Source organism: Hibiscus syriacus, unplaced genomic scaffold, assembly GCF_006381635.1.
Source record: "Hibiscus syriacus cultivar Baekdansim isolate YM2019G1 unplaced genomic scaffold, ASM638163v2 tig00116973_pilon, whole genome shotgun sequence".
Classification (NCBI taxonomy): domain Eukaryota; kingdom Viridiplantae; phylum Streptophyta; class Magnoliopsida; order Malvales; family Malvaceae; genus Hibiscus; species Hibiscus syriacus.
Window position 1 is genome coordinate 394,122 of NW_024063497.1, and position 14,368 is coordinate 408,489.

The following is a 14,368-nucleotide window of genomic DNA, read 5'->3' on the forward strand; positions in this document are numbered from 1 at the left end:
TCATGTTTTTTAGATTGAATCCTTTGTTCTGCAATCTATGCTCGCAGTTGCTTGCTCTGCTCATATGAGTCCAATGATCAATTTCTACTTTCTAGACTGATTATCAAGCACATGAGAGATGAGTAAAGGCGCATATATGCCGATTCAGAACTAACTAAATTGGCGACATTCTGTGCATAGAACCCGAAGATAACAAAAGATATTGAGAATGTCGTCTCTTAATTGTGATTACATTCGAATTAAAGTTCAAACAAAATTGAGTTATTTCTCATTCCAATTCAATCTCTAGATCAATGATGAAGTCTTGAAAGATATCCTAAGCATCTTCTAATTTTGTTACACCATGAATAATCCCACAACAGCATCAAGACAATCTGGAAATTAGATGGTAGACACCCTTGGAACATCAACAGGGAAATCATGTATCTCATCCATCCATCCATGGGTTTTTCTCCTTTGCTGGATTTACAGTCCTCAAAGCTTTCCACACTGCACTGTTACATTTGAATCCCGAACCGAATGCTATTTGCCATGTTCTGTCCCCTTTCTTAATCCTACCCTTAGCTTCTGTATACGCCAATTCATACCAAAGAGAACTGCTTGAGGTGTTGCCAAACCGGTAAAGAGTCATTCTCGATGGTTCCATGTGCCATTCGGATAACTGCAAATTTTTCTCCAGTTCATCCAAAAACAGCTCTTCCTCCAGCATGAATGCAGAAATGCTCGAAAGCTAGCTTGAAATCCGGTATGTATGGCTTAATCTTCATTTTGAAAAGCTTCTTCCCGACCAACGTACCAAAGAAAAGCAGCTGCTCAGACATTGGAAGAACCAGAGGGCCCAATGTGGTGATGTTGGTCTTTAGCGCATCACCAGCAACTGCCATGAGATCTTTTGACAATGTAACACCAATCTTTCCTATAGAGTCTTCTTCTTGGGTAACACAGCCAAAGCATTTATCATCCGCGCCCTTGTGGGTACGAACAGTGTGAACCAATTGGTATTTGGATCTTCTTCTGTCAGAGTGTTTGTTAGAGAGCAGTATTGCTGCCCCTCCCATTCTGAATAAGCAGTTGGAAACAAGCTTCGAGCGATCATTTCCAAAGTACCAGTTCAAGGTGATGTTCTCCATGCTGATAACCAGTGCATAGGAGTTCGGATGTACTTGAAGAAGATTCTTCGCAAGATCTATTGAGATCAAACCTGCACTACAGCCCATTCCTCCCAAATTGTAGCTTTGAATATTCCCTCGAAGCTTGTAATGGTTGATAACCATGGCCGACAATGATGGTGTTGGATTAAACAAGCTGCAGTTCACAATCAAAATTCCAATGTCTTTGGGTTTTACACAGGTCTTAGCCAAAAGCTCATCAATAGCACCAAACATAACAGTCTCTGCTTCCTTTCTAGCTTCATTCATTGACGGGTTAGGTGGAATGTTGAGGACAGCCTCCGGAAGATATGTCAACTCCCCAAGCCCGGATCTTTCAAGGATCTTACGCTGAAACTGAAGGTTTTCCTCCGTGAATGTACCGGCCGATTGAGATCGGTCCATGAAGATCTTTTTGGAGCATTTCCGAGATTCATCCGGTTTGAAACAAGCAAAGTTGACAAGGTAAACAGGACGAGGTCGAGTTAGAAAGTAAAGGGTTGACAAGAAAACAAGTAGAGCCGAGCAGATGATGACAGAAATGAGATTGTATTGAAGATGCTCCCAAAGATCATAAAGATCCCGGAGAGAAAATGTCGAGAGCTGCACGGCGATTACAACTACAAGAGGAGAAAGGAAGAGATACATTCCATGAGTGATCAGGTAATGGTATCCAAGCTTCACATATTTTAGCTTAACCGATTTCTTAAAATCAGGTAGCTTCCGAGACGATGGTGGAATCAACGGTTGCACTGGCTTTGAATCAGTCATATTTTACCTGCTAAAAACGGAATTCATTGTATTAATCAAATGTTAAAAATGAATCAAAATAAAAGACAAATCAAAACCAATAAGGATAAGAGCCGGCAAAGCAAATGGAGTATCAAGTTGAACAAGAAATTTCTACATGGCCTTCCATTGATTTTATCACTTATTCTGGCCGACGATTTTTAACCCTTTTAAGAGATGAAATGAGTTTTTTTTTCTTCCTATTTTATCATCATTCACATATATAAGACTTGCTCATTATAGGTGAAAATCATTCTTTCCAATAGTGATTAAAACTGCATCTAAAAGTAATCGAAAAATAATAGGTGATCTTAACCCAGCAATTTACACTCTAAATAGCTTAAAATCCAAAATTTGAAAGGGTAAAGTGAATGCATTGCCAGATCAAAGTGAGATTACTCCTTTTCCCTATTTCTGTCTCCACATTCATTTTCCTAGGAAAAAAATCCACATTCAAATCTAATAACGAGTTCCGCAAACCCAGATCAGAATTTCACATCAAATTCATAAATCGCACATAGCTTGTGGAACTGACAATGTAGGAAACATAGGGAAGAAAATAAGAAAGAAGCAGCGGATCAGCATTCACATCAAAAACCCAGATCAGAATTCACAGCAAAGCAACATGAAACTACTATTAAAGGAAGATAATTAGAAGAACACTGACCTTAACCCCCAAAAACCGACGGAGAGCGGGCTCGAAGAGATGGACAATGAGAGATGCAGAGAAAAAGGACTATAAAATGGAAATTATTGGGATTTTATATCTTGTAATAATAGGCCTGTAAATGAACTAAACGTTCAACGAACCGTTCATGAATCGTGTGACGGGAAGTTCGTTTATGTGCGTTTATTTATTAAATGAACGAACATGAACAAGATTTTTTGTTCGTTTAATTAAATGAACAAACATGAACATAGGTTTCGTTCGTTCATTTAGGTTCGTGAATGTTCGGTTATGTTCGTTTGGTTATGTTCGTTTATGTTCGTTCGATTATGTTCGTTTATGTTCATTCATTTATGTTTAACCCAATCTTCTTAAATCAATTTTGGTGACCAATTTGTAAGTATCTTAAAAATATTAATCTAATATTCTGATGACCAACTCCATAATTAACTTAATTTTATTTGGAGATTAAATCCAATATGTTAACCTGTGAGACACCTCGCTCTTATATTCATTTTCCCTTTTTTTCCTCAAATCTTATTGTTCACTGGAGAGGGGACGATCTCTGAAAGATTCAAAACAAGTTATATTATAGTGCAATATGAAGTTTTACATGTCTGTTTTCATCTTTCTCTGTTTTATTTGACTTAATAGTTGATATGTAAAGTTATTGTGGGTATATTCACATCTAAAACTCAAGAAAACATAATACTTCTTTCTAGAAATAGATGGGAAGATAAAGGTAAAAATCGGAAGTATATGAGCATCAGTAAAAAGGAAAATATATAGAATTTGCCAGAAAACAAAATAAAGATTTCTATGCAATTTCTGAAAAAGAGTGTAATAGCGGAAAATGATTGTTCATATGTAATCATGGAACACTAAGATAAATGTTATAGCGTTAAATTAAAGTCGTGCGAATCATTTAATATCTTTAAAAGATCGATCGAAATATTTGATATCTTCAAACATTTCATCACTGCTAATAAGCTCTTACGCTATTTATCACTGTAGATTTGGTTGATTTGCATTGTCGACTATTTTTCATGAAAGAATAATGGAAGGTAGGGTCTCCAACGTTTATGTTCGTGTTCATTTATGTTCGTGTTCGTTTATGTTCGTGTTCGTTTATGTTCGTTTATTTATTAAATGAACGAACATGAACAAGTTATATTCCTTAATAAACGAACATGAACAAAAATTTTTTTATTCGTTTATGTTCGTGTTCGTTTATGTTCGTTTATTTATTAAATGAACGAACATGAACATACCTTCGTTCGTGTGCGTTCGGTTCGTTTACATGCCTATGTAATAAGATTATCGCGTTTATAAAGAAGACAAGGATATTATCAACAAATTACTATTGAATTTAGAGTTAAAGAATGCTTTAAATCTTTAATATTATATTAAAATATAATAATAATTAGTTAATATAAATTAAGCAATTTTTTATATAATTATATTAAATAAATTGAGTAAATTTTAAACTCATTGGACGATAAATTTTAAATTTATTGGACGATTTTAATGATAAAATTATTCTTTTAGAACCTATTTTTTAACATATATTAATTTATAACTACTCTAAACTATTCAAAAATGAAATAGAATAAAACAAATTTTGTCTTATATGAAAATTTTAATTTTTATCGATTTTAATGTTAAGTAAATTAACTTTTCCAAAGAAAATTAATTCATCTATATTTCGAAATCGAAAATAAATAAATATAATAATCTATGATTAAGGATGGCAAGGATTAGATAGAATTTAAATTTTAACTCTCTCAATTATGGTCCGAGAAAAAAACAATCTCTGTTTACCGCTGGCCCAACTCAATATTTTTAATGTTTCACTCGCCTAAAATTTAAAATCGAAATTCACATTTTCAATCTTCAAAACTTCTATTTGTTGATTTATCATGAAACAATCTTCAAAAATAGAGAATAAAAAAAAATCAATCAATCAAAATTTAGTCATAAAAAATTAAATAAAATACTAACAATGATTGATTCAACCTAGAAAACAATTATGAAATCACTTGTGTAGTTAAACTATAAAATTAGATCAACCATGAAATCAATAACTAATAAAAGACATAATAAATATGAATATTTAAGAAATTTTCTCTAAGAGAAATTAATTGACTTCAAATTCAAAATTAAGAAGATGGAGAACATTTAGGTGGTGTTTGTTTTGCAGAGGTAAAAGGTCTGCAGTCTGCGGACCACATCTGCAGGCATCTGCAGCAAAGAGGGATCAAAAGTCTGCAGTCTGCAAGAAGAAGATTGTTTGTTTTTTAATGTCTGCAGACTGCTAAATGAACTAAATATAAATAAACTGAAATATAAATAAACTGATTTTTTAAACTTAAAAGAGTTTTGCAATACTGAGATTTAAATAATTTTAGTTTTACAATACTGAAATAATCCATACAACTACAATAATAAATTATTTAAAATAAATCAATCCATATTTTAAAATAAATCAATTCATACTAATAAATTATTTAAAATAAATCAATCCATACAACTATAATAATAAATCAATCTATATTTTAAAATAAATCAATCCATACTAATAAATTATTTAAAATAAATCAATCCATACAACTACAATAATAAATCAATCCATATTTAAAATAAATCAATCCATACAAATAAATTATTTAAAATAAATCAATCTATACTAATAAATTATTTAAAATAAATCAATCCATATTTTAAAATAAATCAATTCATATTTTAAAATAAATCAATCCATACTAATAAATTATAAATCAATCCATATTTTAAAATAAATCAATCCATATTAATAAATTATTTAAAATAATCAATCCATACAACTACAATAATAAATCAATCCATATTTTAAAATAAATCAATCCATACAAATAAATTATTTAAAATAAATCAATCCATACTAATAAATTATTTAAAATAAATCAATCCATATTTTAAAATAAATCAATCTATACTAATAAATTATTTAAAATAAATCAATCCATATTTTAAAATAAATCAATTCATATTTTAAAATAAATCAATCCATACTAATAAATTATTTAAAATAAATCAATCCATATTTTAAAAAAATCAATCCATACTAATAAATTATTTAAAATAAATCAATCCACACAACTACAATAATAAATCAATCCATTTTTAAAATAAATCAATCCATACTAATAAATATTTAAAATAAATCAATTCATACTAATAAATTATTTAAAATAAATTATTTTAAAATAAATCAATCCATATTTTATAATTTATTTTAAAGTAAATTATTTATAATAAATTATTTTATAATAATTATTTTAAAATAAATTATTTTAAAATAAATACCTTATTAAATTATTTTAAATTATTTTAATAAATAACTATATTTTATAATTGTTCTTGAAGAGGTTTGAAGACCTTTGAAGACATAAAACCAAGTCTGCACCAAGAAGAGCTCGCGCAGACGTTTGAAGAGCTTCTGTCTTCTAAAAAACAAACAATCTGCGAAGCCTAATGTCTGCGCGTGGTCTGCGCGACGCAGACATAAGTAGTTTGAAGAGCTTGCACAGTGAAAACAAACACCACCTTAAACACCCAAGAACCATCCTATCCTAGGTTCAACTGAACAAGAAACATAGACCAAGCCTGCTGTTAACATCAAGAAGCGACAGTTTTTGTTGCACAGCTCGAAATAGGGTTTGTCTAAGAAAATCAAACTAATATACAGTTAAGAAACAGACTGATAAAAATTTTTAATAAGATAACTAACAAATCCGGTAAAGTGTTTTTGGAAATATTGACTTGCTTATAATGTTGTAGGTAGAAAACATGAAGAATTATTAAAAAATTTGGTAACCGATAAACTTTGGTTATCTGTAGGTATCGATACATACATACATACATATATATATATATATATATATATACTTACTTCACTATGAAAAACATTAATTTAAGGTTAATTTTTTTAGTGAGTTTTAAGATATTAATTTAGTAATTATAAATGTCTAATGACTTATTTTTATGCCACAATATATATTATTATCAAATTAAAAATAATAAATATTACATATTTATTATTATCTTTAGTTAAAATTGTTAAATTTAAATTCTAAATAATATTTTATAAAAATATAAATAATCAAATATTTTTTTTTTGTAAATGAAATTATTAAATTAATGTTGTAGGTGAAAAACATGAAGAACTATTATAAAATTTTGAAACATAAATTGCATAGCTTCTGTATCCATACTTACTCTAAAAGTATGTATATTATTTCGACAATAAGATATTTCCAAATATTATCCTGAAAAAGTGTCCATACCTATATTGTATGTATCAATATTGTAGTCCATTTTCGCTAGGGTGCTATTTATAATATATATATTTTTGAAAACATATATATAATATATAGTTTTTGAAAATATTTTGAAAATATATATAATATATAGTTTTTGAAAATATTTTGAAAGTATATATATATAGTTTTTGATTTTTTTTTGAAAATATATATAATATATAATTTTTGAAAAAAATATATAAAATATAGTTTTTGAAAACATATATATAATATATAGTTTTTGAAAATATTTTGAATATATATATATAATATAGTTTTTGAAAACATTTTTGAAAATATATATTATATAGTTTTTAAAAATATTTATATATTATAGTATTATATTTATTATATTATTGTAATTTATTATTTATTATTTTTTTCTTTTTTTTCTTTTTGTTATTTAGTCCAAATAGGGAGTCCAAGTTCAAGTCCAATAAGGGCATGAAGGAGCCCAACCGGGTGGCAGGCCTGAACCAGCAAACCAACCTGGCCAAGAGTCCAGCAAACCGACTCGACCCAAGTTCACCTGACCTAGCGACGTAGGGTTTTTAATTTAAGTAAAATCGTCGCACGATTCTCAACTGTGGGATCAAGCATCGATCGAACAACCCAGATCGCATATCAACTAGGGTTTGTAAAACCCTAAGAATGTTATCACGCGAAGCTGATCCTGAGCCGTTGGATATGTAGTTAATCCAACGACCTAAAACAGATACTAGTCGTAGGGTTTTCAACAACCCTCAACTGTCGAGCAAAGTGAAATTCGGCCGATTTGAAGAAGTTATCCCCTAGTGGGAAACTATTTTCTCAGCACAATCAACAATCAACCCAACGTTATTTCATATGATTCTAAACAACCAAAAGCATGTATTTCTATCCTAATGGAACTCTAAAACGAACGAAAAAGGGGACTCTTAATGCTATAAATCCATGCAAAAACAAAAGGAAAAAGAGGTTAGAAATTGAAGCAAAAGACTTGTATATTTCCAAAAAAAAGAGAATAAAAACGAGGTATTGTTTATTACCTTTCTCGGCTTTGCACTTGCATGTTGGTGTATGGTTCATTTTTTTACTCGAAAAACCCACGAAAAGAGAAATCGATGATCGAAAGGAGGGGCATGTGAAAGATCTTTCTTACATCTAGCCTTCCTCGAGGTTGTTTTATAAAAACAGTGGGGATATTTGAAAAGAGAAATAGAAAAGCTTTCGAATGGTGTAAAAAGAGGTAGGTTTCACCGCTGATGAACGCCGGCCGGCGAGGCGGAGCATGTCGGATTCTGGGTTTAGGTTGAATGTTCTTTGTGTCATGAAGAACACGAAGAACACTTCAGAGAAAATTTTGAAGCTTTGATCAGTTTTGAAGGGGGAGAGAAAAATGAAGTTTGTTTTTTATTGTTGGGCTTTATAGTCGACCCGAAAACCCGACCGTATCTCCTAAGGATCCGCATGTTTTAACACGAGTAGGGTCTAATTGCAGAGCTGGTCCCCAAGTTATTTTTAAAACCCATTTTGTGCTTTAAATTTAATTTTAGTTTCAATTTTCTCTTAAATTCACCTCACTTTATTTTATTTTTCAATTTGGTCCTTTCTTTATTTAATTCATGTTTATATTTAATTATGTTTAAAGAGTTATTATATTTTTGAGTTCTTGATTCTACATTTTTATTTATTTTATTTTTATTTTTATTTAACTGATTTTTTCTGTCTTCATTTGTACTTGATATTGCTTTTGGTATTTTTTTTAATTAACGTTTTCTTTGCATCATATTCTTCATCGCTTCATGTTTTTAATATGTGTAATTTATTTCTTCACGTGGCATGAAGTAGTTCTGTTTATTTTTTTAGCATTCCATTATGTTAATTTTATTTCTATTTATTTTTCAGCATATATATTTATATATTCTTTTTCTCTTTGTTTCGTTCAAAATTTAACTTTTGTTAATTTTTCCTTTTGATCAATTCAATATTTTATTTTACAAATCTAACATCTTTTTGACCTTTAGGGGTACTTTAATTCGATTAAAGGTAAGTAATTTGGATCGAATTTTTACTTTTTAATTTAACTTACAATTTTCTTAATTAAGACAACTAGAAATTAAATTAGTACCGAAAGAGAAGTACAAGGGTGCTAATCCTTCCTTGATTGTAATCGACCCCCGAATCTGATATATTTTTGGTAAAACGCAGATCAAGTAAGATGGTGTCCGATCAACATAAATATTTTTAAATGATCGGTGGCGGCTCTAACATGTTTTATTTAAGTTGAAGCCCAATTTCGGGCTCACCCGAAAGACGGTTGCGAAAAATTGACGACTCTGTTGGGAAAAGGTAAGTGAGTCAGGCTAAGGCTAATTTATTGTTGTCTTTTTAGGTGAAAATTGTAAGTTCAAATTTTAAGTTAATTTTTCGATCCTTATTACTTACCTTTGATTATTTTTTCAAATAAATAGTTACACTGACGTTTTTTAATAGTTTCAGGTTATTAAACATTTTCATCTCAGGCTATTTATGTAACATCCCAAATTATGGGTTAGTGACCAAATTGTAAAGTTTCAGAATTTGATGACTAAAGTAGAAGAATGAAGTAGTTCAATGATTATTGGATATATATGATGAAGGTTATTTAGTAATTATTAAAGGAAATAAAGGGTAAAATGGTCATTTGAACATTTAAGAAAAAAAATGGAATTATATACACGTGGAAAGTGAGAGAATTCTCCAGAATTCTCTTCTCCTTTCTTCTTCTTCTTCTTCACGTGGAAGCCAAGAGCAAAGGTAAGTTTGATTTAGCTTTTGATTTCTTGAAAGTTTTAAGTTGGATTTGAGTCTTTGAGGGTTATATAAGCTTAAGGAAAGCTTATATAAGTTTAAAACACCAAAGAGATAGAATTAGAAAGGAATTTCTATTAAGGGTTTATAAATGAACTTTTGTTATAGAAAGGTTTTTGAAGTTCTAAAGTTGGATTTGACTTGCCATCAGTTTAATTAAGAAGTATTAAGTGTTAGAATTGGATTTGAAACATGTGGAAAATAGGGTATGATTCTTGAAATTCCTAAAGAGGAGAGGATATTAAGGTTAAAGATGAGATAAATGAATATTAATGAGTTTAATTATGTATATGAAAGTTAGGAATATGAAAGGGGTTGAAATATGAAGGATTTAATCCAAAAGGAAGGATTTTTCGGGTTCAAAAAGAGGTTCTGGGCAGAGTGCATCGATGCATATTCATAGTGCACCGATGCATCAATGTTAAAACCCAGAAATTGTTTGAAGGTGTATCGATGCATTGGTAGTGCATCGATGCACTCTTTTAAAATAAATACATCGAATGCAATTTGTGCATCGATGCATAAATAGTGCATCGATGCATCCCATTAATAAGGAAACATCGAATGCAATTAGTGCATCGATGCATAAGGCATGCATCGATGCATAAGGCATGCATCGATGCATCCTAGTAATAATACAACATCGAATACATTTTATGCACCGATGCATCAGTAGTGCATCGATGCATACCTTCATTAAAAGATGAAATTGACTTTTCTCTTGGTCTAAAGAGTGAACCATTAGAGTATATTAGTTATGATACTGATATAGATCTATGTATGATTATGTAGATATAGAACGTGATTCCGTTCCGAATCAACTGAAGGATTAGAATCGAATCAAAGCAAAGCTAAGGTGAGTGCACATTCTCTAGTATATGAGGTTCAAGGGAAAATAAGACTTGTGATAAGTCTATTTCTAATAGTGAAAAACATGAATTCATAGAAGTATGTATTTGTTATGATTTATATGTGTGCATGGGTATATGTGTTATTGATATGAATATGGTAAGTAAAAGGGATTAATGGTGATGATAAGAATAATAATAAGGATAATGAAGTGATAGGTATATGTGAATATAGGTATTGATATGTTTTGTATGTATTGTAAGATGATATGTCTATGTGGTAACATGATAAGATGACAATGAGTTACATGCCATATGAACACATGAGAAATGTTATGAGCCATATGAAAGAGAAAGTATATGTGATACATGAGGGTGAATCCTATGTGACATATGAATATGAATTCATATGAAAAGTGACATGAATTACATGAAAGAAACTACGTGATTACAGGTATATGTGAATGAAACCATGAGCTTATATGAATATATGATATGGTTACATGAATATGTAAAAGGATATAAAAGATAATGCCCATGTTATGTGTCATGAGAGCTAGGGTATAGTTGGCATGCCAAGAGTCGAGGGTCTATGTGGTCCTTCGGGATATATATGTATTCTTTGGAACATGTGTGAAGTCTGGTGAGACACATACTTGATCCCTAGTATATGTATATGATTCTTAAGGAGTGATATGTGGTCCTTCGGGATATATATGTATTCTTTGGGAACATGTGTGAAGTCTGGTGAGACACATACTTGATCCCTAGTATATGTATATGATTCTTAAGGAGTGATATGTGGTCCTTCGGGATATATATGTATTCTTTGGAACATGTGTGAAGTCTGGTGAGACACATACTTGATCCCTAGTATATGTATATGATTCTTAAGGAATGATATGTGGTCCTTATGGACATTATTATATGGCACTACAGTGCAATTCTACGCGACACTCCGGTGCAATTCTACGTGGCACTTCGGTGCAATTATATGAGCTGTGGTGACAGCATTAGTGCACAACCTCTATGTACTCGCATATCTTTAGTTCTCACATGAGTATCATGGGCTATTAAATAGATAATATTAATAAAGTGATAGGATAATATGTTTGTTCCCTTGTGGAATTTCATGTGTGATATTGATTGTACAAATGGTAACTTATAAGACTATATGATGAAAGGAATCAATGATAGTGATAAAATAAGAAAGAAATGAAGATGATAATATAATTGATTGGGTGTACGTGTTTTATGATAATATATATATATGGTTTACATGACATGGTATGTGTATGTGCAATTGGTTATGGTATATGTTATATGATATGGACATAAGAGATCATAGGAACATGAGATAAGATATATGAATGATAAGGACATATATGTATGCATATATTCGTTACATGTAAAAGTATGAGTGGTATGAAATGATAGTAAGAATTGTTTAGGTATGATTATTAGTTACCGTTTACCTTATATGTTTATATGCCTCACTAAGTCTTTGACTTAGCGTGTAAGTGATTTACACGTAGGTTTCGAGAAGTGGAAAGAGCAATTTGGAGCAAGAAAGGTCAGTTCTCCTTACTAAAGGTCAGATCAGAAAAGATGTGAATAATATGTATTTTAGTATATAAAGTTCTAGTTGGCATGTTTTCCAAAAGAATCTATTGTTTAAGCTATGAACCGTTTTATAAATGTTTCGAATAGTTATATGGAAATAATAAGTGAAAGATACATGCTCTGATTGGTTTTGTAATAATGAAAATGTCTTTTATGTAAACGAGTCATTTATATGTTATAAAAGTTTTAAATTACTCAATATTTTATACGAATAAAGGTTTGAAAAGTCAATGTGACACTTCGGACTCGTATCCGGGTCGGATACGAGATGGGGGTGTTACATTTAATGGTATCAGAGCTACGGTTTAGCCGATTCTAGGCTTAAATCGAAGTCAGAAGTGTTTTAAAAAGTGTACATGCCAACTCAAAGTGAAAAATTCTGATCTGATAGTGTAAGGAGTATGCTGTCTTGCTAATAAAAAATAGATTATTATGTGATAATAGAAGTATGATAATAAGAGCTTCGAAAGAAGTGAAAGGTAATAAACCTGAAGGTAATAGCATTCACCTGCCCTGGCCAGGCAGGGAGAAGAGCGAACACCTCAGGAAATGCCTGTATAAAATTTGGAAAATTATTCTTCATGATTGAAGAATGTTCTGATGTGTTTTCAATTTATACTTCTTTAACTCATAGAATGAATGTATCAAATTAGTTGATAAAGTTGCGAGCACCCAAGTTCAAGTGTGGATTTGAGGAAGGTTCTATTGTTATAGATATTTGGTTGAATGATATGATAGAAGGTTTTCATTTCTTCAAAGTGGAGATGTTGAATTGAGTAGTTTTGTTACTACTTTGGTAAGTTAGAGTATGGTGGACAATTGTCACCATAAGAACGTTAAAAGATTAAATGATGTGATTAGAATTGTATAAGAGTTCAAGAATAAGTGCATTGATGACCAGTTTATAAAACAGATGAAACTGGAATACACGAGCTTGAAACAAGGGAATTACACCTTGTATGAGTATGATTATAAGTTTATTAAGCTAAGCAGAATTGCTGCTGAGTTAATTCCGACTGAAAATGATACATATGATATTTTGTTAGGACTTGCGCCTTAAATTAAAAGAGTGTTACTGGTTTTGAATTTGTTATCGTTTCAAGAAATGTTTAATTATGTTAAAGCTTTAAAGAGAAAAAGCTCAGAACGAAAAGTTTGGAGAAATAAAATCTTAGATGATTAAGAGAATTAGTGCTTCATAGAATTTTAGCACCATCAAAGAAAGGTAGAGATTCTGGTTCAACTTTAAACCAGACATGAATTAGTTGTATTCTCCATCAGAGAATCAAATCAGATGAGAGTTCGACAGACTCCAACAGTAGGGTTGATCTTGAAAGATTAAACAAAGAGTTAATTGAGGATAAGTCAGGGTTAAAGACAACCCTTGTGAATTGGGTTAAAAGCTCTTTTAGAAGTTATGTAAATCGAAGCAGAAAAAGTATTGAAATCTGGTGATTTTTTTAAACAAGTGGAGAAAACATTTATGTGTTTTAAAGAAAATTTTGAAGGAAGAAAATACAAGAAAGATACGATAAGAATGAGGTTTTGTATAAGTGAAGTTGATTAGTAAAATTATAAAGATATAATAAAGACTGGTAATCCGAGATAAGTTTAAGTGATAGGAAAAGAGTATGTGAACATGAAAGAAAGATATGATTGGCGTATAAGAATATTTTGAGTTATGAAGAAAATGAAAGGATGAAGTTTAAAGAATTAGATGTGATAAAGATTATGTTGAGATATAGGTTATAAGTTTAACCAGAAGTAAGAAAGGTATATCAGGTAATATGAGAAATTGTTTAGTTATGCAAAGTGTATGTTTAATCAGTTATGATGAAGATTTAAGGTTATGTTTCTTGGTCAAGTGGATGTAGTCAGAGAAATGAATAAAGATTTATATGTATTAAGGAAGTTTTGGAGTCAGTTAAGTAAGGATGAAATAAAAGTTTGGTGATTCTTGAAAGACAATTGAAGATTGGCAAGGAATTTGATTGATTTATGAGTTTGAGTAATAAGAATTAATGTTATTGTCTATCTGATAAGTGACATGATAGGAGATATAAAGTAAAAAGGTAGTCGAATAATTGAAAAGATAAGAACCAAGTTATTAAAGATGATACA

The 14,368-nt window shown here is 30.5% G+C and overlaps 1 protein-coding gene across 1 annotated transcript; it reads right to left on the reverse strand.

The window, feature by feature from the left end:
• Positions 1 to 237: 237 nt before the first annotated feature.
• Positions 238 to 2,680, reverse strand: LOC120192247 (3-ketoacyl-CoA synthase 11-like). Its single transcript, XM_039195050.1, is given in 5 exon segments — positions 238 to 271; positions 314 to 445; positions 447 to 688; positions 690 to 1,926; positions 2,605 to 2,680. Coding segments are annotated over 3 exon segments (1,536 nt in total). The 5' UTR covers positions 1,920 to 1,926; positions 2,605 to 2,680; the 3' UTR covers positions 238 to 271; positions 314 to 381.
• Positions 2,681 to 14,368: the final 11,688 nt, after the last annotated feature.